Source organism: Epinephelus fuscoguttatus, linkage group LG1, assembly GCF_011397635.1.
Source record: "Epinephelus fuscoguttatus linkage group LG1, E.fuscoguttatus.final_Chr_v1".
NCBI classification, from domain to species: Eukaryota; Metazoa; Chordata; class Actinopteri; order Perciformes; family Serranidae; genus Epinephelus; species Epinephelus fuscoguttatus.
Window position 1 is genome coordinate 32,457,032 of NC_064752.1, and position 25,936 is coordinate 32,482,967.

The following is a 25,936-nucleotide window of genomic DNA, read 5'->3' on the forward strand; positions in this document are numbered from 1 at the left end:
TTTCATGTAGTTTTGCTGTTATTATATGTGGTCTCCAATCAATAAATGTGTTCACTGTTTTCTTTTTCTTCATGAATTCAAGGCAACAATGCATGACTTTGATTTACAAATGGTCATTTTTTAAATAAAGTATTCCTCATGAAGAGGTCAGGGTGAGACTCAGTACCTCCAAATCTGAGGCCATGGTTCTCTGCCGGAAACCAGTCGATAGCCCCCTCTGGGTTGAGAGTTACTGCCCCAAGTAAGGCAGTTGAAGTATCTCAGGGTCTTATTCAAGAGGGGGTTTGGTGCGGTTTCTGCAGTGATGCAGGCGCTGTGCCGGACCGTTGTGGTGAAGAGGGAGCTGAGCCAGAAGGCAAAGCTTTTGATTTACTGATCCATCTATGTCCCAACCCTTACCTATGGTCATGAGCTCTGGGTAGTGACTGAAAGAATGAGGTCACGGATACAAGCGGCTGAAATGAGTTTCCTCCATGGGGTGGCTGGGCTCAGCCTTAGAGATAGGGTGAGAAGCTCGGACCAGTGGAGAAAGCTCAGAATAGAGCTGCTGCTTGTTCGCATCTAAAGGGGTCAATTGAGGTGGTTCGGGCATCTGATCAGGATGCCTCCTGGGCGCCTCCTGCTGGAGGTGTTCTGGGCACGTCCCACTGGTAGGAGGCCCAGAGGTAGACCCAGAACACGCTGGAGGGATTACATATTTCATCAGGCCTGGGAATGCCTTGGGGTCCCCCAGGAGGAGCTGGAAAGTGTTGCTGAGGAGAGGGATGTCTGGGATGCTTTGCTTGGCCTGCTGCCCCCACGATCCGGCCCCGAATAAGCGGATGAAAATTGATTGATGGATGGATGGATGGATGGATATTCCTTTATGGGTGTGGTACCCTCTCATTTTTATTTTTATTTTTGTTTTGTTTTTTCTACTTACTGTTGCTACACCACCTAGTGCAACAGTTTTAAACCAGGGGTCCTTGAGGGAGGTCTAAAAATGGAGGTAGAAATATGGGAGTGGTTCATTTTCACGGTTTAATTCACAAGTGAGCCCACTGTGAGTAAGAGTTTTATGAGTGTTTATTCTGATCTCAGGTTTCACTTCCTCCATGATTATCTGCCCAACTGTAGTTGAAAGCTCTAGATTTCTGGTCTGAATCATTTTTAACATTTGAAGTCTTTGATGAAGATGAAGCTCCCTGAAGCAAATCTTACCAAATGGGGGTCCATGACGTGATGTTTATCAATTTAGAGGTCCATGACACAAAATGTTGAGAACCAGTGGTCTAGTGGGAGTCAAACCCTTTGTCCAATTTCATCACAAAAAGTTGAGACGCCTTCAGAAAGTGTTAACATGGCTCTGCCCAGGGAGGAATCGACATGCTACAGCACACTTTATCATAAATCCCCTGTAACTGGTACCATGGGTGCACTTGGAAATGTTCTTGTGTGAAGTTGGTGCATCATTTCTTTGAACAATATATACTTGTTTCTAAATAACTGTTAAAAGACAATAAGCTCTGTTCATAGTGCATTAAAGTGATAGAGTGGTGATGTATAGGAATCACACAGAAGCCCACTGCTATGTACAACTGTTTATTTTTGATTTGCAAAACATCTGACAAAAATAACATTACATAAACACCAATTTATAATAGAAAAAAGATCTTTGAAAAAAAAAAGAGACAAAAGATGAATTGCAATTACATTAAAATTTAGGTGACCTAACTTTATTTTGCTAATTGGAGCCATATCATGCTGACCTACACAGGCAGTTTATGGCTAATAGATTCATCAGTATGCATGTGTTACAAACATTACATTAAGTGCTTTTTGTTGGTTCGGGCAATTTTTTAATTCAATGTGGCATGATTTGGGTTGCACAATGCAGGGTGACAATTCAATGCCAAATTCAAATTTACTCCTCATAGAAGATCAATACACATGGCTGAATAAGTACTAAGTAGGAGGCCAATCTCACACTCAGGCAACCTTCTGGTTGGAATTAAGCTGGGGAACATCTGAAGCCAGCTTCATTAACACCCTCCCCTGCATTAAAAGGGACACGTTATGGCACACAGCTCAGGGTAGATGTGACCATGGCGACATTGTTCCTCAGTATTCACTGATCAATAAAAACTCTCTTATTTCATTCAGTGTTTACCTGAAGCAGTTTGACATGAATACAAAATAAACTTGGTTTAAATTCACCAAAGTGAGTAGTTGCTCTGTTAATATGATACTACGATCTGAAAGGATTTTTATTTTTTTTCCCAATGAGCACCACTAAGTTGTGTGCGTTTCAAGACACAATCCAACGAGGCGCCGCTGGGGGTGGGGGTGGCATTTTGGATGTTGCCTGCATTGTGTGGTGTCAGAAGCGCACAACTTGGTGATGCTCGAGATAAAAGCAGCATTGCATGGATACTGAGGATTTCACTTCTCCTAATTCCCTTGTTAGACCAAACATCGGCAGGGAATGATGAAGGTGCGGGAGTAGACTTTAGGACAGAAGGAGAGGTGAAGACACGGGGAGGGTATGAAGGGGATGGCGGGGCAAATAAGAGGGACAAGGTAAGGATGGCGTACTACAGAGCAAAGACCATGCTAACAGTACCAAGTGGAGCGCAAACACACCTCCCGCTTCTCCTACTGCCACAAAGTCTTTCAGGTTGTTCCTTCTTTACAGCTGGATAAACTCCACAAAGTTCTCCTCAGTTTGTCCTGAGGAAATATTAAGATAAGGTAGATATCAGCCACATGGCAACCGGATTAATTGCATCAGTGGCTGAAAATCACCCACACATCCAAAGGGACAAAGATGTGGATAAGAATGTGGAGTAAATGCAGCCTCACCCTAGCCAGTCTGAGCCTTGTTGGTCAGAGTGCAGGCACTATATTAAAAACACTCCTGGTATTTTGTGCGTTAAAAAAAAGGCAATGCTGAGTCTGAGAAGAAAAAAAAACTGTACAAGAAAAAAAAAAATAATATATGAATGACTTCATTAGCTGGACTCTCCCAAATCTGTGAGATATCTCTGAGGTAATCATTGAAGTATGACTCATTAGACAGCAATAAATACCAACATGAATACAAATATTACAAAAGTAAAAACAGAGGCAAATGCTTAATGCTAAAGCAAAATCTGAGCTAAAAGAGGTAGGTTTTTTAGGTAGATTATGGTGTACATCCATTGTGGACACTCCTTTTTGTAAGAACTAAATTAAGTTGATTCCATTACAATCCCTGTCCTAATGGGAGGAACAAAAAAAATATAAAAAAAATAAAATAAAATAAAAGACTTGAAAGCCTTTGTGTGGGAGATGGCTGACTGTTTTCTATGAATGGTATCATACATGTTTTTACAGACAGGATTTGTAATGGCAACAGTTATACAAAAAACTTCACTACTAACATGATAAACTGTAAAGCTTGCTGGTGATAGTGTACCATGAGTTGTATATTGCAGGCATTGTTACTATGTTATGTTGCCAATCTCGAGGAAATCTCACCAAAGATGGAGCCATCTAATTCGAGGCGGATTTCCATTGACGCATGGTTTTTTTTTTTCCAAGTTCCAGTATTTTCAACAACCGCAATGCAGAGTTAAAAACTTACGGATTCTGAGCAGCCTACTGTGGTAAAACCAAACCGGAGACTCTGGGGATGCACCATATTTACATTTAAGTGTATTTGCATATTATGTACAGTATGTTGGGTGGGGAATTAAATGGGGAAAAAGGTCCCATAAACAGCATTTAATCACATATTTAGTCATAAAATGGAAAAAGGGGGTTTCCCTGCTTATGATAAGTAAGAATTCCCCTGATGCTATGCAGTACTGACTGAAATCTACTTGTTCAAATAACAGCGATATGATACATCCACAAGACTCTTCCTGTTTGGTTTGTCAAATCCCCAAGAGCAACTCCTCTTTTACCCTGTTCTTGTGTGGAGGGAACTCTCCCCGTGGCACTTACTTGTTCACCAAACCTCCCGCTGTATTGAACATACACAAATCAACACTGCATCTCTATCTCAAAAACAATATAGAACTAAATCAAAACCCATATCTACATACGGAAGTATGTATTCAGAGAAAATCAATGTGGAGACTTTTCAAAAACTTCAAAAGTCAGTGTTCAGTAACCAAGCACATCATACCCCTCATCAAACTGACATACTATACATATGAGTGGTACTGCCTAAAGACACTCGAGCCTCAACTCCTTAAAGTTCAGTCACGGTAGTGAGATTTGTGGGTCACATGGAATTTTATATATATATATATATATATATATATATATATATATATATATATATATATATATATATATATACACACTGTATATACACACACTACATAATCCCAATGATTTTCATGAAGAAAACCCAACTTATCATGATTACATCAATATGCAAACATCCAAAAACGATTTCACTATCTCTGCTACGCAGATCATCTCCACATCCAGCCCCAACTGCCAGCTTGCAGAGTGTCACAGTGACTGATGAAGAGTCGGAATAAAGCCACAGTGACGGAGAATGGACTTAAAGGAGCAGTGTGTAGGATTTAGTGGCATCTAGTGGTGAGGACTGCAGATTGCAACCTGCTGAAACTTCTCCAATGTTCCGAGAATGAACTCCCAGGTGGGGATTTTTATCAGCGTTCATTGTTCAGAAGGTTATTACCGTGAGCAAAATTATCCTACAGAAGTCTTCTCTCCCTATCCCCCAAGAAAAAAAACAGACCAGGTGATTTAAACTGGTAAAAACACTGAAAAAAGCAGTTTCACGTTAAAAATCAGGGTTTTTTTTACGGTGCTGTTCAGCTCATTACGAAGGGGCGGCAAACTACTGTGGCCAATGTAAAAAAGTGAATGGACCTATCTAAAGCCGATGTTTGGTTTGTCCATTCTGGGCTACTGTAGACACATGGCGGTGCAACATTTCATGGAAGAGGACCCACTCCCTATGTAGATATAAAGGACTCATTACAGGATACCAAAAAGACACAACGATTCTTATTTTCAGTTGACTTAAGACAAAAAAAGAAAAGGTTATCATATAATACTCAGTTTCTGCCGATATATCCCCCTAAATCCTACACACTGGACCTTTAAAATTCTACGGTAGGTTTAAAAACCATGTGGGTGGAACAAATTAAAGCAACAACAACTTCTCACAGCGCAATTGTGAGAACACATCCAGCTCGACGACAAACACATGCTCTCTCTCTCACCATTTTCCTCAAAGATCACAGAGTAACTCCAGCCTGCTCTCGGTCTGACACAGGAGGCCCGTATGGCCAGTCACAGGAACCATTTAAACTAATGTCTTCTGTCACACAGCAAATCGAAGACAAGAAAAGTACGAGACTTGTGTCATCTCTGCAAATGACTTCTTTTATGCTTTAAGTGAACTCAGCTGCAAAAATTTGATTTTACACTTCTTTGGGGAATTGTCTTGATATTAAAAAAACAAAAAAAACCCACATCATCTCATGTAATTTTACCATAATCCAACATGCAGCAAGCCATACATTACTGGCCTCTAAACCTAAGCGTTGAAATTCTCTTGGCAGTTTGGTTTATAAGCCATTAGATGCTGTCTGATGAAGCATAAGCCAAAGATGACTGACAGCAGAGAGAAGGCATATGAGTTCCTATCATATACAAGCTTATCTTCCAAGAGCCGTGGATACATAGCATATGAGTTTAGACGATTATATAATGAGGATATCCAAGGCTCTGGAGTCATCCTTTTGATGCACTGTAATGTATCAGGTGTATAACTAGCTTAGTGATCTATATGGCTTATATTAGAGAGCAGCACAGTATGTTTAGCTCGTCCTCTGTCTGAAAATGAACCTTGGAAATTAGGCAAATACATCAACCCACCACTAAACAAATAATAATTTGACTGAGTCAAATACACAAGCAATCCCTGTTTAAGCCATTTTCTAACTCATTCTTACCAATAAAAACATGATCAAAGTCAAAACAAAAGAGCATAGTGTCTCAGAACGTAGTGATAATGAATCAAAAACAAAACAAAAAAAGGGTCAATATTGTATTTGCATATATATTTCTGGAAAAATTAGCCTTGAGAAATATCTATGTAGCCCTATGTACAGCGGCGGACATATTATATATTTATATTTATATATATATGTGTATATATATATATATATATATATATATATATACACATATATACCTGGTATTTACACGATGCAGCCACTAGAGGGCTGCGCAGCATACATCATCAAACAGGAGGGCCTGGGTGTAGAGGTGCACACCGCCGCCACAGCCAGGCCCTCAGACATTCTAGAAAATCCACTTCCCTGTCAGAAACGAAAGGGGTGTGATATCTGTGGAGGTCTGAAGCAGCTTCCCAAGCTCTCCGCCCACCGAGCTCACTGTATACTGAGGAGGAACAATTCATGGAATTGTTTTTAGAGGTGAAATGACGTATAAAACAAAACAAACATCCATTGCAATTACATCAGTATATATGCCAATTCCAAGTATGGTTTGCAGCTATATATTAACAAGACAGGCCCCTTGCTTTGGCCTCGATTTACTATTCCAGTTAGATTTGGCATCTTAGCCCTTTAAAATCTGTGATAACATATACTGTATATCAATACATAGGCTTGAGTAAAAGGTGGTGGTATAACAGTGCTTAGGATACATGTGGTAGTAATTAACTATTTACAGGGAAACAATTAAACAAAAGCCAAGAAGAAGGAAAAACAATTTCAAAAGAGAGCAACAAGCCATAATGCAGGCTCGTTCTGATTGACAAGTTAGCAGTGTAAAAGTAGCTAACACATTTAGTGGCTAATTCTCACCTCAAAACCAGGCACCCCAAAGTCCTATCAAAACCTCACTAAATTACAGACTATGCTCTGTACTCTGCAGTATAAACCTAAATAACGAAAGTTTTCTTCTTTCATAGGCTGTGAGGCTAGTCAGACAACTTGCTAGCATGTTGAAAGGCTGCACACGTGAAACGAGCTGTGGAGCAGCGCGGTTATTTTTAGGTACTGGAAGCTTTTTGAGAAAGTAGTTGACCATACCTTTGGTGAAAGGCGAAAGGCATGTGTTTGAATTGTATACACAGTCATATACATACGCTGCCTTGGAGAGAAGCAGATGAACAACAAAATAAAAAAAAGTTCTGGAACACCAAAAACTCAAAAGGTAATGTGCAGGCACTGCGTTTGCACCGATGAACTGAAATGTCCTCCGTACTGTATCTAAATTGTTCTGTGTAAAAGTTACTGTTTCACGTAGGTGATGTAAAACAACCCCAGTAAAACAAAGAGGTAGCTCAACTGAATGGCTAAATGAATAACTGAGTGTGTTTGTTGTGTGGGTGTGTGTACGTCACGTACACACACAAAATGTCCAGGCATTTGAAGCAGCGGTTTGTTGATTTAAATACAGACAAAAACACTGTATATAGGCAGAAGTTGTATGTGTAGCTCAATTTGTATTAAATGACGTTTCCTTGTTTACTGCGTCTCCTAACATCTGCTTTCTCTCCATACAACCTTGGTCTGTATGCCAAGATAGACTTCTTTAGACGAGACAACACACTTATACACACACACACACACACGCACATTCGCACACACTTAAAACACAAACTTTTTCTCTTCCACTTGCTTCATACCCAACATCTCCATTTAGTCCATCCAGCACATCCTCAGCTCCCTCCCTCCATTTTTACCCCCAGGTGGGGGTCTCGTCTCCAGCTTCCTCTCCGCCACCGAGGCTCAGAGGTTCTAGGACACTTCGCTGCCGAACACCTCCAACACCAGCGGGGTGAGCTGCATGCTGTGCTCCGGCTGGAAGGACAGCGAGCGGTACTGTTTGGAGTGCTCCTCGTTGAGGCTGCGGAGGTCGGCTAGCTTCTGGATCATCTTGGCGTAGAGCAGCCGTCCTCCTGGGTGGTGGAGCTGGATGTAGGCCTGCAGGGTCTCTGACAGCCGGTCCTGGAGGGCTTCGATCCGTGCGTGATCCTGCACACCTGGGCGGTCTGCAGGAGGGGAGGGAAGAGTCTTAAGATATTTATAGCTGTTACACAGCTAAAAGGCAACCAAGATTAGCTGTTACATCTGAAATGTTTTGGAAAAGTAAGGATTACAGTGCGAGTGTTTACTACAGGGTAACACTTGTCTCACAGAACAATCAGTCCGGTTGTAAATTACCATCAACGTGCACGATCTTTGTGTTTACTTCTACTGTTCTGGTCAGGTGACTTGCTAATTTTAGATCAGGGGAGCACATCCAATGAATAATGAGGTGCCTTGTATACACACAGGAATGCAAATATCCACTCAGTTACACACGCCTGCTTGCATAACTATACATGTATAATACATGCACTGCATCTACAGTGAATGCATACCGTACGCGAGTGTGCATTCAAATAAAGGCTAATGCTCGTGAGAGACACGAAACTCTTCAAGTGATCTGCACGTCAATGTGATTTATGTTGACTGACAGATGCAAACAATGCTTCGGATAATCTCCAAAATATACATATCAATAAAATATTTAAGTTGATCTTGTGCCAAAACTAAAGCTGTAATGAATACATTCTCTACTGGAATAAAAAAAAAGCAAAGAAGATCACTCATAAACAATTCATCATGACCCTCTATACGTTCCCTCCTCCGCACAGTCAGACCCACGGTACCTGGAGAAAGCAAGCAGATGGCCATCAGCAGCACATGTTCCTCCTCCCGCAGGTTGAGCTTCTTCAAGCCCACCTGGAACTTCACCAGTGGCTCCAGCAGCTCCAGAGTGTGGCCCGCTAAAGAGGATGCAGCACATCATTACTGTCTGTGCAGCACATAGAATCAGCTCCACACTATATCACAGAAGAGAGGCCCCCCAGGGAACGTTACCATCCCGCTAACTTATTAATATTTCATTTTGCCTGTTGGAATCATCTCTGGTGAGGAGTTTTTTTCTTGAATGCTGTGCGTTCCCACGTTTATTTTAACGGAGAACTGCCGGCTGAGAATTTCTTTTAATTAGAAAATTTGAATTGGATCGGTGTATATGCCATCTCTGGGTGTGTGTGTGTGTGTGTGTGTGTGTGTGTTTATGGAGATGCATAAATGAGAAGCCATACAAAATACTGATCAAAAGGTTTCACTGATTAATATGACTACACCTCCATTTCCTATTTCTGTGGCAGGGGCTGTGTACTGAGCCTGAATGCTTTCTGAGTGCAGACTAAATTGTGCCTCTAGCATTAAATATGTTAGCATCAAATTATTTTTTAGATTAGGGATGCAATGATTAATTAGCCAAACATCAGTATTGGCCGATATTCAACTTGTTGACTGGCATTGACCTAGGTTTTTCTGTTGTGTCGCAACAATTTTGTGCAGACGGACAGATCATGACGTCCCAGAGACATCCGAAATCTGTTTGAGACAGACAGGGATCTTCCCTGGGACGCCGTCAGGACAAAAGGACGCAGGAAAGTCACTATCAACACATCAGGGAACGTATCTTATTGTTTCCCTGATAATGCTAACAAATCCGTGTAAAACTCGGCAGGAGGGGAGATATTTATCGTTAGCTGTTAGCGGTCGGGGGCGAGACTCACATCTAAAGAAGATAAATTATGTTACCATGATGTGTTCAAATGCAATCTTGCAAAGTTTAGTTTAGGGTGAGAGAACTGAATAAATACAGCTGTTTAAAGGAGAGATTTACAGATGTTTTCACGACAATATAAAAAAGATATTAAGAGAGGGAATTAGGGTTTATTATATATATATTAAAAGGGCTTTTCATGCGGTTTTTAAAAGACGGTTTTCATGTGAAAGAAGGTTATATTAAAGGCTGTTTCATAAATGTGTCTGATTGAATTTGTGGTCATTTAAAGTCTGCATCATTGAAAAACAGTTAAGTTATTCTTCATAATGAAGATTTCTTAGTTTCCCTGGCACAAAAGAGCCAAAAAAACAAAACAAAAACACAAATAATATCTGCCCAGAATTTCAGTGCATCCCTATTTCAGATAAATTAATCCTTGTAATTAATAAATCAATTGAAGTTGGATAATTACTTACTTTATACTGTGTCTCACTAAGAAACGGTCTTGGACATCTGTTTGTGTTAACACAATATTAATAACTGGTGGATTGTAAAGTTGAGTTTAACAACTTTTTTCTGGAAAAAGTATTAAAAAATGTCACTTCGATTGAATAGAAACTCAGGTATCGGACATTTTCATGATGTACAGCAGTAACTATAACTTCAATGTTGCATTCAAAATCTTACTAACGAGCTGCCACTATGAAACAAGAGGCAGAATTAATTTGAACTTTGTTTTGACATATTTGTATACTACCGATTACTGTATGAGAAAACATCTGCATTCCATTTATGTTCATGTCAACTCCTCAGGGATATTTTAAGAAGAGCACAACAGAGCAGCTTCTCCTCATCCAGACAGTGGTTGTTTTGTGTGGTGAGCAGGTCAGGAGTGACATTCTTTGGTTGATCCCTGAGAGAGGAGTCTTGTTTGAAAGGTAAATGAAAGCCTTGCCCACAGGGGCCTCTGCGGATATGTTAGACTGGTTTAGCAGAAAAACGTGTATTAGCGTCCTTTTCCTATGGGCGTGCACACAGGCGACTGCCAGTAACCTTTCTGTACTCCCACACTAATGATCCGGTCACTTCCTTAACTCCAGGCTGCTTCTGTTGCGCTCTGAATAGAAAGAGCTGATGTGTAACAAGTGCTTCTTTTCTTCAGCTATCAGCTGAACAAAATGAGTTGACGAGCGTGCATATGCATAGTCCTGAGCATTAGCTTGTCTTCACTGCAGACTGTACACGTGGCAGAGTTTACACTGACCTTTGGTGACATCGCTGATCTGGTATTTAAAGTCAGGCCCACCGCAGCTCCAGGACATGTCTTCCAGGTTGAAGCTCTGATTTGAGCGCAGCATGATCACCTCGATGGCGCTGGACTTGAGCAAAGCAATCTGGTCCTCTGCAGTCAGCTCCCTGCAGGGAGAGGAGATGTCACCTGCTAAGTTAGTGAACCACAAATAGCAAATTATTAAACTAATAGTCCTCAGAAAACCTTAATCGTGCTGTGCTGGTCATGTTTAATTTTACAGCAAAGTGATCCAGCAAAAGGTTAACAACATATCTGCAATATGTCAGCTGTATGGTATATCTCAGAGGATTTTGCTTATCAGTGGTTTACTGACAACAGGTTTAAGGTCAGTCAAAGTCTTCCAAGTTTATCAGATAGATGCTCTGCAGGACGACAAAACATCTAAAATATTTCTCTCTGTTTGCTTCCTCCTGCCGTAGTCGGTCTCACTGTACAGAAAATTCATTTGATAAAATCAAAGTCATGCTGTCATGCTAAAATCCTGCATCTAGTAATGTTATGAAGTTTTTTAAATGTTTATAGAATGACACTACTGAACTAGCAGGAGACATAAGCCGATCCCTGCATTTCTCCAGGGGAGGTCTGGAGTATTTTTCAGGGCTTTAGGGAGCAGATCATAAGTGGACAAACATTCCAAAGGTAATCCGAGCACGTCCATCACTCGCTGCAAACGGGAACGACAACTTTCAGGAAATACAGGCCCCGACTTGTTTTAGCCTCAACTTTGGGGTGACCCCCCCCGAGACAGTGAGTGTTCTGTCCCTGTCAACACACTGAGAGACAAACACACTGAAAGGCAGCAGTAGCCATGTGAGGAAGGCACAATGAAAAGGCCTCGGCCAGCCATTGTGATTTTGCCTTTACAGTCACAAATAATGTGCTGGCTTGTGTTTTCCACACGTATGCATATTCCATTTACTCAGCTCTATTTTCAAGGTTAAGATATTGCATTCTCCCTCGTATCTCTTAAGAATCGACCTTGGGCCATTCAACCTCTAACACAAAAGGACAGCTTCCTGCGATCGGTCAATCACATGTTCTTCAAAAATGTGTGATCATCAGATAGACAATCTCAGGGTGTGCATGCGAGACAGACAGGCCGTTGCCATCAGAATGTCTTCCTCTAAAGTTTAGACAATCACCTACTAACACACTGTGTTAGTAGGTGATTGTCACACAAAGGGCTGAACTTCACACTCACAACATAACTGTGGCAAATGTATAACCTCATGCAGTGAAGGAACAACCCAACATAAGATTTTCCACAATGTGTCAGCTATCTGTTATATACAGTATCAGTAATCTGTGGCCTTTAGACCATAGCCATCACTGTGGCACAATATCGACTAATGGGGCAGAAAAACAAGTAGGTGTACAAAGTCTTCGATGCACAATTGGGTAAAGAGTCACTCCACGACATGTAAACACCTCTATGTAACAGTGATATCCAAAACAGCACAGCCTGAGACTGAAATAGCAGCATGATATTATCAGAGACCTGTTTCTGTTAACGAACAAATTTTCTTGCCATCTTGTATTGTAACTGTGAATTTGATAAGACAGTAAGTGTGTTTAGACATGAATAACTGGTTTATAACTGTGTTTTAAAAGTATCCTATTAATGTGTTTGAGCATGCAAACACCACATCCTGTTTTCAGAAACCCAGATACACATTATCTTCTTTATTAAAAACCACAGTATGCTGCTTGGAGTACTACAAAGAAAACCCCACCAGAATAGTGACGTGTATTACACCTTGCCCCAGTTATTGAGAACTGCCGACTGCCTCTGCAGGCGCAACTTTGGCCAAATGACGTAACAGAAATACAAACAATGGTGGCAGCAAAAGCATCTTACTTCTGGGGTGATCAGAAAACACAGTTTTTGTCTTCTGGTAATGAAAGCTGCTGCATATTTTAATTCACCGCTCGCCTGTCCCACATGGCGGTTGTGACAGTGACAGGCTGGAATCAGCGTAGCTGCTATCAGGAATAACATTAGCTCAGCACGTAGTGTGTGTGTGTGTGTGTGTGTGTGTGTGTGCTTTGAGACAGAGAGAAGGAAGAGATGGTGGTCGGTGTTCAGAGCAGACAGCTATTGGCGATCAGAGCGGAGAGGAAATTGACAGCAAAGTTGTCAAGCAGTAGTAAATGCACAGTAGGTTGGGTTGTTTTTATAAACATCACACGCGCCTGCCCATATAGAGTGCAGTAATCAGTATTTTACGTGTATACCGGGAATATGAATAACCCCATTTTTCTATTCTCATGTAAACACCATATCCAGAATCTGACTACATCCAGGAATAAGCCTCATAAATGGGTTATTCATGTCCATGTAAACACAATCAATCTTCTTCATCAGCTTTGGAGTCAAATACTGTCAGTAAGGCATGTTTTTTTCTGGCTACACGCACACAGAGCAGACAGACACAGACACACACCTGAACCCAGGGATCATCTTGGCAAAGCCAATAACTTTCTGGATACTATAGGAGACCAGGTCAGCCAGGTGGGGCAGCATGGAGAAGCTGGAGACCTCCTCCTCGCTGGAGTCAGGGCTGCTGCCCTGCTCGTGGTACATCATCAGCAGGTTGTTGAAGTTCATTTTGGTGTCTACTGACTCTGCAATGAGCAGGATGAAGACAGCAGAACAGAGAGGAGGCAAGAAGAGAAAAAAGGGGGGGAAGAAAGGAGACCGTATTAAAGAGGGGAGAGAAAAGCATTCTTACACAAAGCATCACAATGTCACACTATTCCTCCGTGAATAGACACGCTCTGTGCTGAGAGGACAGAGAGAAATCATGGAACAGAGGGGGCTTGTTGATGGAAAGGATCATCTGAAAATACACGAGTGTCAGGTCAGTAGGAGTGAGATGAAAGCTTGGATGACAGCTACGACAACATGTGAAGCATGCAGAGCTGGCCGGGGTTGTTTTGAGTCATTTGTCTCCGCTGAGTGTTGGCGGTAAGCCACGTGACCGTGTCCCTCGCTGTGTTCACTCCATTAGTGACGGATGCGTTAATGAACTGATGTTTACTAGTAGGAGTCAGGTGTCTGGGGGGAGAAGCAGGTTATTCACAGAATTTCCGCTGGATTCTCAGAAAGCAGCATAACAGATGCGCCAGCAGCAAACAGCTGAACTGGAAAACACGGCTGTCTTAAAGGGATGGTTTGGACTTCCTGAAGTGGGGTTGTATGAGGTAGTTATTAATCGTTAGTGGAATAAGTAGTTTTACTGCACAGAACATGGGAGTTGCTGGTCTACCGCTGCCTCAATCAGTTAGATTGTGAATCCAAACTAACCTTTAAAAACAGTGAAGTAAAAAAAAAAAGTATCCCCTTAAGGTAGGCATTAACTTTCATGACAATATTCTCTCAAAACCTGGTGTGTGAGATAGCATTACTTTCTAGTGAAGGTTAAGTTGATTTCCTTTCAGTCAGTTATAATTCCAGCGAGGTGATACTTATCCTTCCTTCTTTAAGTAAAATTTGTTTCTAGATGATTCCTATGACAGGAATGTGCAGGTTTTTTCTGTAACCTTGAACAGTCACTCTTTTCACCTCATTTTGAGGAAAGTCTCCACCGTGTCTCTTACCTGGAGAGTGACTGAAGGAGTCAGAGGACGCATCAGACAGAGAGTGGAGAGAGGCAGCTCTACTGGCGCTACGCGTCACTGGGCCCTCGCGCACAGGAGGCTGGGCAGGAGAAAAGGACACACATAAAGACACTGGAGGATTTTCAAGTAAGTCCAGTCACCAAAAATAAAAACCATTTCATGTAATCTTGGAATATTTTACATTTATGCATTAAAATAAAAGCGTTTCACAATCTCACACACAGCTGGTCAATTTGTGTTCAGAATTCTGAAAAATACAGAATGTACAGGTTTGTTAAATATCTGCTGAAACAATGGGATGGAGTTACTCAACTTGAGCATGGCTGAGATGGAAATCTGATATAGAATAGTCAGCACCACTACAGGTTAGATGACTGAAAAGATAGAGGTGTTTTGGATGATCACACATAGTTTCGGAGGAAAAATGGGCCACTGGCTTTTGTACGTAAACATTACAAAACATAACTGTTGTTGATGAGCAGTGGGACAAAACTGAAGCAGGGGGAAATTCCGATGTGTGTAAACAACACTGATGTGGTGTGAGTGTGCTGATAAGGTAATTACCTCTGTGAAAGTGACAAACTGCCAGTCTAAGACCCAATCCCATTTTTAAGTTATTAACCCTACCCCATGTTTTCGAGTTCCATCTTGCCTTTCAGAACAAGATTACAAGGGGTAGTGGGTCAAATCTCCCCCTAAGAAATAGAACAACCCTTCAAGACCCTGAAACATCATCAGTAGTTGACAATTCAGGCATTCATGTAAACAGACGGGACGATCCTTTTGTGGTTGTCAGGATGCTAACAATTAGTTCACACTATCAGTTGCTCATCATCATATAAAAAAGCACAATGCTTCATTACTAGGCCAGCAGTGGTGATCTGTAGGCTAATGCTAGCAACCCGTGCTCCTACCGTGCCAGTCTGCACTGATATTAGAGGAGCGGTAAAAAGCATAGCAACTTAGCTGCTGGACTTGAGTTAAATTTCGGTTGTCAAACGCCATCAAGGGGGAGAGATGCCACATAGAAATATTACAAAATGTGGGACCATTGTGCACAAATGTGCAATAACAATATAGTGTTAGCTAGCTGGCTAGTTAGCTACTGAAACATCCGCATAATGGCAACTACCGTTGTTATAAATAAAAGGACCATTAAACACTGAAACAACATTAAACTGAGATAATACAATGCTTATCGTCATTTTAAAATCTTTATTAATTTTGTTGGTGTCTTTTGTTGCCATCTTTCCATCGATTTCTCACAACACTGATGTGTGCCTCTGAGGTAACTGTATTAGAGGGCCATGTAGCCCTGACACATCAACCAAACCCCTCTATCCCAGCAAGGATCCAGACACCCTACCCCTATAAGTGTACGCACAAAACCGAGGGGTGAGGCTAAGTTGCAGGGGCAAGGAGTATATTGGGATTGGCTGTAAGCAGTATAATTGCTAATATTACTCTAACAGAGCTGAAACTGCATCACAACAATATCAGCTGTACTTCTATTTTGTTATTAAGTCCCATGAAATTTATGAATAGAAATAAATCTGGATAACTATATAAAGACACAAACCCTGAAGCGGCAGAAGTCAGAGTAGGAGTCGTCATATGTTTTGTGGTGCGCCTCCACCAGCGTGGCGATGACCTGACTCTGTTCCTCACTGAGCCGGGGCCGCCGCGCCTCCTTCTCTGCTTCACGCTGCGCTTCCTCGTCCTTCCTCCGTTGAATCAGGTCCTTCTTCCTCTGCACTTCCTCATCTGTCAGAATGACTGAGGGTGCGATTATAATGAGACAAAGAGGGAACGAGAGTGTTAGAACTGTAAACACACATGGGAAAATACAACTTTAAAAAAAAAACATGCTTGGAGAACACAGTTTTCACATAAGCAAAAAAACAGGTGGTGTACTTGTGTTGTACATTGTGATGACAGCTATGTCAATGTGGTGTTGGGTGGTGGTGGGGGGGTTGTTATTCTCTGGAGGAAGAGAATGGGAGGGGACGGACCATATGGAGACCCCTGCTGCAATGAACAAGTGAACGCATTGTCTTTGTTCTGTTCGCTCCTTGTTGTTCTAACCACTGAATTAGCTCACAGACAGAGAGAGGGAGCGAGAGCCGGTGAGAGAGAGAGTGAGCCAGTGAGAGAGAGAGAGAGAGAGAGAGCTGGTGAGAGAGAGCCGGAGAGAGAGAGAGAGCCGGAGAGAGAGAGAGAGAGAGAGAGAGAGAGAGAGAGAGAGAGAGAGAGAGAGAGAGAGAGAGAGAGAGAGCTGGGTCTCAACAACATGCTGCTGTTTTTGCAACAGCAACGCCACTGGCTCCTCTCCGCGTACAGTAAATCGCAGTGTCGGTGCCACCGCTCTTGTGGTGTTCCCAGAAACACTGAGGGGAAAGAACATTCAGCTGGAAGTGAGAGAGGCCTTTGCTTAAAAGAGGCCTGGGGACAATATCCGGATATATCAGGAGAAAACAAGAAAAAAAAGAATGTACCTGCTATTTGCAGACCGTGAAAATAAACAAGACTGTGAGGAAAGAAGAGGCCTCACTAGATTGTACATAACAGCAGGTGTTTAAACTTCAGATGGAGTATACTTACTCCATACAATGTGAGGAGGCTCCACTCGTTCAAACAGAACATGTCAACATGCTAATGGGGGCAAAGACCCAGAGATACTTGACCTCAGTCCAAATATTACATAATATATACAAGAGGGACAGTAGGCCCCCAAATCTACAAACAGCAGTTGTGTAAATCTTACTATCCATCCAAAAAAAGAAACAAGAACTGTGGACTAAATGTAATTTATACGCAGTATATCACTGTCTAATTTGTGTAAGTGGGAGGGTGGTGTTGGATGAGTCCAGGACATAGTTTTGATCCACGTTCAACAGTGCTGGGCAACCACAAACACAGAAACTTACATAACATAATGCTTTGTACAATCTAACATGATCATTTATTGCAAGCACAACGCATCTAACCCAAAAGAGTTACTCCACATTTAGCTACATGCCCTAAATCACTAGGTGTAGCGTTAAGAGTGTTGCTCTGAAGACATATGGGTCACCTGTCATACTTACACTCTTTCATCATGCCAATGTCCACACAGCGTTTGAGCCTGCATGCCTGGCAGTGGCGCCTGTTGTCCTTGGTGATGGTGCAACTGCCGTTAAAGGGACACGTGAAGGTGGCCTTGCGCTTCATACTGCGCCTAAATAAATTGTATACATTTTACAGTCTGTTAAAATACACACACGTGTAGCAGCTTATAAACACACCAAAGTATAATTCAAAAATAAATCACTGAAGTTATTAAGAAAAGAGTGTGTGTGTATGTGTGTGTCTGAACATGTTTGTCACTACGTTGATATGTGAGCTCTGGGCATACAATCTGAATGATTTTTATAAAAAAAAAAAAAAAAAAAAAAAAAAAGGGCACTGTCAGTGCCGTGCACAAATAATAATCATGGTGGAACTGGATAAATATTTTTGTGCTTCAAGCCCGGGACTGTGAGTGAACAGCATAAATATGGATGTGTGCCAAGGAATCCAGGGGTAAAAGATGAGTCTTGCCAAACAGTGACGCAAAGCATAGTGATTTAGTCAATGAGGGACAGTATGTCTGATCATTTATACACAGATGTGAGCAAAAACACACAGTGAAGCATGCATGGGGAGAGTTCAAACACGGGCCAGCTGAGAGACGAGGAAGAAGATTATTAAACATCCGTCTTTTTCATCCTCTCCCTTTAAACACCAACGCTGCCTAAAGGAACAGACGTAAATGGGCGGATACATCAAACACAAACAAGCTCGCACAATCATGACTCGCTCTAGTTTTGTCTTTGGTCAAATTGGAAACTCGTGTGTATCAACAGCCGTCTTTACACAGCCTGTTCAAGGTGGGAATGTTGTGCTGTTATTCCACTGCCTATGGCTGCAACTAACTCTTATTTACATTGTCGATTAAATGGTGATCAGAGTTTTCCACAGCCCAAGATGATGTCCTCAAATGTCTTTTTTTTGTCCTCAACCCAAAGACACTCAGTTCACTGTCACAGACGAGTAATGAAACCAGAAAATATTCATATTTAAGAGGCTGGAAATAGACATATTTGTTTTGTTTTTCACCTAAAAAATATTACTCAAACTGCTTTATCATTCATTCATTCATTCATTCATCTTCAAACCGCTTCATCCTCTTGAGGGTCGCGGGGGGGCTGGAGCCTATCCCAGCTGACATCGGGCTAGCCAGACTATCGCAGGGCTGACACATAGAGACAGACAACCATTCACACTCACATTCACACCTACGGACAATTTAGAGTTATCAATTAACCTAGTCCCCAAACTGCATGTCTTTGGACTGTGGGAAGAAGCCGGAGTGCCCAGAGAGAACCCACGCTGACACGGGGAGAACATGCAAACTCCACACAGAAGGGCTCCCACACCCGGGATCGAACCGGAAACCCTCTTGCTGTGAGGCGACAGTGCTAACCACCACACCACCATGCCCCCACTGCTTTATCAATCATCAAATTATTATATATATATTCATTGATTATTTTAACAGTTTAACTAGTTGATTGATCATTGCAGGTCTGCTACAAACACATAATTTTGGGGGGGGGGAGGGGGGGGGTCTGTGTGTGACTGCCAACACACTAGACTACAACGCTGCTGTATTACTCAACACGCCTCATAATGCTGGCGCTCTTTGGTTCAGTGCAAAAAGCAAAGCCGGCGAGATGGCAGATCGTCTGTACAGCATTACTGCAGAATTTCTGTTTAAAAAGACCTAAAGATCCGGCAGCAGCCGAGGCATTAACTACAGGTCCGAGCTCATTTGTATTCTCTAGTTGCTGCTGGGCATTAGTGCAAATTCGGATGTTGTCAGTGGTTTTGTGTGTGTTCTTATGTAACTGTGGGTGGTAATTACATTTAATGTCCGTGTGTGTGTGTGCATGTGTGGGTGGCCATTATATATGCAAGTTCAGACCTGTGTTTGTATGCTAATGTGTACATGTGTCAATAACTTTGCAGTCAATATGCATGGCTTTGTTTTTCAGCAGGGTGATATGAGCAACCGTGCTGCTATACGAGGCCTGCTCAGTCTGGTTGTGTGTGCATGCACTGAATATGTCAATCTGTGTCGACTTAACGGCAGAGCCGTTACATTACATATGCATTTGTGTACCTGAAAAAACCCTTGCAGCCCTCACAGGTCATGGCGTTGAAGTGGAAGCCGGTGGCTTTGTCGCCACACACACCGCAGATCCGCGGCACGTTCCTATCAAACTCATCAGGGGCCAGAGTGGACGTACTCACGACTGTGGACTCCATCACTACACAGAGAGGGGGTTAAATGGAGAATGACAAATTACAGAGAGGAAAAAGAGAAATGAAATCAGCTCCTGGTTGTACAAACCGTTCACTTGCTCAATAACTTTGCCACCAATCAGGATGAAACGAGAAAAAAAAGAGAGAAAAAACATGAATTGGGCTGCCAACTTCTAACATCTGAAATAAATTTAAGGATATTATATGAAATTATAATCTGTTCAGTGTTGCACCTCACAAGATATATGAGAAGAGAATAATAAAAGTCATTTAAAAAGAACTACCACAATATTGTTAATTAGGTGATACTACTTCAACCATCATCTGTTTTTTTTTTCTTACAAAGTTGCTGTAAAAACTAGACACCAAATGAGACACATCTCTTTTCACCTTGTCTCCAAGTCAACCAAACAGTGTCCCTTTCCTTCAGGACATATTCACGTCCCCAGTCTCCCTATTGGAAGTGAGCTCCAGTGTTTTTGTCCAGGGGTGAGGAACTGGAGCCATATGAATCAAATGGAAAAACTCTTGTTCCACTCCAAAATGCTGGATCTGGGTTACATTTGATTACATAGTGCTGCGAGTATCTATTTCACTTAACAGCCTCGTGAGAGGGAGGGAAAAAAAAAAAAAAAAAGGCATGTCACCGCAAGGCTAGCATCCTCATAAACAAACAATCACTGTCCTTTTCACAAAGCTCCTTTCTTACTCTCTTCTTTGCTTCCACTGCAGAGTGAAAGCGAAGCAAATGATGGAAGGAGATGGAGGGCTGAGGGAGGGGAGGGTAACTAAACCGATACAAACCTCAACAAACTCACAAATCAACAGCCAATGAGGTAAGGGCCCAGCTGAATAATTTAAAATGTTGTGACACATCACTCCATCACTCATATCTAATTAAAAACCATGGGCCCTGCGAAAAGTCTTATATACTCCTGTAAATGCAACAACTGTATTCTCATGCAAGTTGTTTTGCCTGTTGAGCCCAACCGTGAATATGAACAGTATGCCTTTAAAACAATTTATGTCCCCGGCCAACAGGACATGTAGTCCCTGTTAAAACAAAAGGTCACAACAAGAAAGGAAACAGAGGATCTTTTCAATTCCTCACTGCTGCGGGCATCATAGACAGCAGTGACTCAAGCCTCTACAGTATGTTGACGTCTTGTATCTCAGCACCACATGCTTCAACTGGGAACATCTGACACGATGACTGCTGCGGTTAACAGCGAAACAGTAAATATGCACACGACTGGAAGGAGCAATAACTGACAGCAAATATTTGTGGAAGGAAGTCTGCAAACAGGTTAAACTGAACTCCGATAAACAACAGACCACAGAGGTTGATGGGAAATCACATCAGATTATTAGTGACATCACTGGGCTCCTTAAACACTGAGCTCTAACCAGCTGATGTGACGAACCTCACACTGTACGGACGAAAAAGAGAACAGATGTAGTGGGTTAAATCTACACTGCCTGGCAAATATAGCATTTTATTTACTCTCGGTGCAACATTTACTGTCACAACACTTTTGTTTTGTTATGATAACTAACTGATCTCCAGTGACAGAATAGGATAGGCTGTGTCCTAAACTTCTCCACTTGTCTCAGTGCACAACACGTGCTTCTTTCTGCCACCCACCGACTCACACTGTGCAGAGTTAAGGTACACATGTTCAGTCAAAGGTCCTTCAGAACATACACAACAATGAAAGCTGCTGTAATCAATAATCATATTACACAAATTTGTTGTCTTAACAAAACAATATGGTTGATCACATCAGCACTGCCACCACACTTCATCCAGGTAATGTAATATAAATGGGCACAGGTTTTACATTTCAAGCATTCACACTCCATGTAGCCTACACAACCAGAGGTGTAAATCACAAGTTTCATTATGATATGGTATTATATAAATTTTCTAGACAACGATACAAAATGTGTTGTTTTAAAAAAGTCTGCCATGATATGATTTCGATTCAATTATTGCATTACTCAATTATAATTCAGGGGCCTGCAATCGATATGAGACGATATCAGTAAATATCTGCTAAAAATAGTAAAAGTTAATAACTAATTGATAAAATAAATGTATTTTAAAACGTGCTCTTCTGCTCTGATGCAGCAGTCTCTCTGCCTGAAGTCACAGGCACACGCTGTGTAACAATGTCCTGCCCACAGCTCCCATTGATATTATTTTGCGCGACGGACACTTCATATAATAAAGCAACAATATACTATTTATGGTGTTCTGGTATCGTGTCATTTCTGTCTCTACATGGTCACGCGTTAACAATTCTCCTCTGCTTTCTGTATCGCGCACGGCGGAGTTCCGCCACACACACAGGTGATCACGCTAGAGTGGCTTGGGCCGCATTTTCCTGACCAAACCTGACCCTGAGCCCGGTGCAGTTTGTCAGCTGACAAAGTTATTGAAATGGACAGTGTGTAAATAACCAACAGACTGCTGTTACGCACAGACAAACAGGCTGCTCGCACAGCAGCTCAGCACGGCACTCATGCTGAACTTGTGTTGCGTTCAGGTGTTGTCACGTAAATAACAACTTCCAACACTTAAATAGGTCATAGCACAAAACAGCAGCATGTCAAGTGACTTTTTACTTTATTATATTCAATAAAATTGTATGTTCCTAAATCTTGAGACACCTCATATGTAAGCTAGACAGACATTTCACCTGCTCATTACTGTGCACAAATGTACTGTATGTACTTAGTCCTAAAGAGCCCTTATGGTGCCAGTAGATACATAGAAACATCCCAGCAGGCCGTGCTTTGCAAGCATACAAAAAAGTTTCACGCATGTGAAAATTATTTTTCATGCGTGTACTTCACCTCCGCTGCTACAACTCCATCCTAGGAGAAACACTGCTGTGTGCGTTTTGTGCAACAGGTGGATGTGGTAGTCTACTGGTAGAGTAGAGAGAGAGCTAAGTAGTAGGGATAGACCGATATGGATTTTTTTAGGGCCGATGCCGATACCGATTTTTTTCCATCACCCTTAGTTGATGACCGATTATGGACTGCCGATTTTCTTTAGCCGATATTTGGGGCTGATACTGCTGATGCTCCCTCAATTTACATCAAAAAAATGACACAATGATAACAAATATGACAGGTCTCAAGTTTAAAATAAGAAACAGTTATTGAACAGTAAAACATACTATAACAAGATGGAAAGTTGAGGTAGAACAGGTAGAATATTATTATTATTATTATTATACATTCAAATAAAAAAAGAGTTCAGTGTTCTTAAATCTTCCAGTAATGTCTTTATAAAATAAACAAATATTTAAGCTGAAGCATAAATAAAACAGCAACTACTGTACACAGTAGGATTCAACAGCTTTGTTCAACTTAACCACATACTTTCAAACGAAAAAAAGTGCCAGGGAAAAATAAATCCGCGAACCCACGCGCGTATCGGCCGATGCCGATACAAGTAAAAAAACTCAAATATCGGCCCGATATGTTGGCCGGCCAATGTATCGGTCTATCCTTACTAAGTAGCGTTGAAGTAGAGTAGAGCAGGGCAGAGAGATGGAAGCAAAATATATTAAACCCGGTGTTAATACAGTAGAACTGGAGAGGGGGGTGAAAAATAAATAGAGGTGGGCATGGCTCAAGTAGGGCGCAAAATTATACACGGAGAACGATTAACAAATTTTTAACTTTAAGCCCTGACACTGTCATTTTTGTGTAGGAATTAAGCTACAATACATAACATATGTTGTTTTAATTAATAAATACAGTGTGAATAAAGATTACATAACATAAAAATAATTGCAGTCTTTGTTATTTGATAGCCGCTTAAATTAAACAATTTTTATAGGGCAAGTAAAAACTGACTTCGGGCAAATAGATCTCTCTCTCTCCCGACCGGGCAAGTGAAAAAAAACCTTAGCGTTGAACCCTGTGACTATATGTATCGATGTTGCTGCTTTGCATTGATGATATTGGTTCACTGATCACTGAGTCAATACATCAATCCAGACAACTCCAGACTTGTACTGTTACACCCCATGGCCGAGACCTTGAGGCTCTTTACAGTTTGTAAGAAAGCACTGAAAATTAAAAAGCTTGAACAGAATATTTCAAAATAGTCATAGAAAATTACTTTTTTCTGCTTTTTGGTTTTGATCAAACCTTCTGGGCAGGGGTGTCAAGGTTCTTTAATGAAAATTAAATGCGGAAAAACAACTTCTCTGTAAGGCCAGTCACTCACTTAATGACTGCCAATATGTCTGTAAAGAAATTAGTTTTCAGAATCAGCCAGGACATTGGAGGCTGGCAATCACGCATCCGTCTTTGGTTTTTGAATATGTAATTATGCAATTTTTAATCACCTTATATTTAAGTAATTAAGATACTATGCATGTTAAATGTAAGCTTAATAATGAAAAGTGACGTGAAGAATGTTTAAAAGCTTTACAGTAAAAATTACAAAATCCTTTGTAGTTTGTGCAACTAAATTTGCCTGGCATTGTATTTTAAACACATGTCTGTGCACATGCAAGTAAACACACCAGAACACGTGCAGCGTTGCACAATATGTAGCACTAACCTGCGCAACAATATGCATTGTCATTACTTTGACAGACATTACCACTGCAGTATTATTTGCAATTTTAGTGGGGATGGTAATTTTTTTTTTTTTTATGAAAATGCACAAAGTGATGAAGATGGAATTTTTGATGGGGTCTGTGACAAACAAACTTCAATCATGGAAAATGATCAGTATAGTCTCTGTAGCACTGCATTGCGTCATTTATTATGATATATTGTGACACGTTTAACCTTTTCTGAAAATAGCACTTCGCCATATTGCGATTTTTGTAATATTTTGATTACATGTGCAGCCCTTGTTCTGGTTCTGACTGAAAAAGCAGTATTCAAATATCACAAATGCAACAAATATTAAAAAAATCTAGTTACTTTGGAGTGAATGTTTTGCTGATTGCTGTCCCTGTTATTCATGTTAAAAAGTAGTAGCTACTGATTGCAATCAAAGGCCAAGAATTGGTTGCCAACTTCTCAAAACGGTTGCCAATGGCAACTTGGCAGCCATTTCTGTCAAAGCCCACATTAAGTCTTGCAGCCCCCTTGAGTTGTTGCAATCTGTGCTCCCAACCTCATCTGGGATGTCTGTTAAAACATGATTACTTTGGTGGCGTTGTAGCATGAGTAGTTGTACAAGCTGGCCCATAAAGACAGAAATCACAGTCAGGTAATGTGAGAGGTCCTCACGACAAGAAGAAGTCTGGTAGTCTTTTGGAGACGTTTGGAGAGGTGACATCTTATCAACATACAGAGTACATCTATGACCCGACAGATGAAATGCAGCATCTACAGCTGGTGTAAATATAATAAGTCCTTCGGCATAGCAGCAAAATCATTATTGCTATCATGTAATGTAATGTTACACAATACTGACCAGTATAAATGGCACAGTCCTCTGCAAGGCATAAAGTCTGTTCTACAGCATGTAGGCAATCTAATCCCAGCAGGCATTCACACTCATCACTCACAGCAAACCAACAGGGAAAACACCCATTTACCTTACCATATCATCAACTGATCAGTGAAGTCAGTCCTCTGTGATTGCATTCAGTCCTGACAGGCCATTACGCTAAATGCGCAGTAGTATTGAGAGAGTGCTAAATAATGCACGAGGTTATTAGACCAGATCTGTACTCATTCCAGTGTCGGGCACGCAAAGCCAGGGAACAGGTTTTGAGCTTGAGGCTTCTACTGAACGCCTCACTCTTGAATGATACTACACTGCATATTGTGTGTACGTTGTCGTTCGGCAGCATCAATCATATCTGCCATTGCGGTAATAATGCGAGATATTACTCATGTCTCATGTGTTACACTGGCATAAAGCCATAAAGATAAAACAGTAACTGTGATATCTGATTAGCTCACAGGGTTGAGTCCTGCTCCTTGACGGGCAAACAAGTATGGATTCCTTAACGTCAGGTATAATTAAAGTGCTTGGAGATTGTAACTGGACTT

At 41.4% G+C, this 25,936-nt stretch overlaps 1 protein-coding gene across 1 annotated transcript in view; it reads right to left on the bottom strand.

Moving 5' to 3' along the window:
- Positions 1-1,572: 1,572 nt before the first annotated feature.
- LOC125886951 (vitamin D3 receptor B) overlaps positions 1,573-25,936 on the bottom strand; it is a 36,583-nt gene continuing 12,219 nt past the window's right edge. The window contains exons 3-10 of the mRNA XM_049573354.1: positions 19,752-19,899; positions 17,635-17,765; positions 16,128-16,324; positions 14,528-14,627; positions 13,372-13,552; positions 10,880-11,031; positions 8,699-8,815; positions 1,573-8,035 (exon numbers count right to left, since the gene is read on the bottom strand). Coding sequence (XP_049429311.1) covers positions 7,782-8,035; positions 8,699-8,815; positions 10,880-11,031; positions 13,372-13,552; positions 14,528-14,627; positions 16,128-16,324; positions 17,635-17,765; positions 19,752-19,897 — 1,278 coding nt within the window. The 5' untranslated portion in view covers positions 19,898-19,899 and the 3' untranslated portion in view covers positions 1,573-7,781. The remainder of the gene's footprint in view (positions 8,036-8,698; positions 8,816-10,879; positions 11,032-13,371; positions 13,553-14,527; positions 14,628-16,127; positions 16,325-17,634; positions 17,766-19,751; positions 19,900-25,936) is intronic.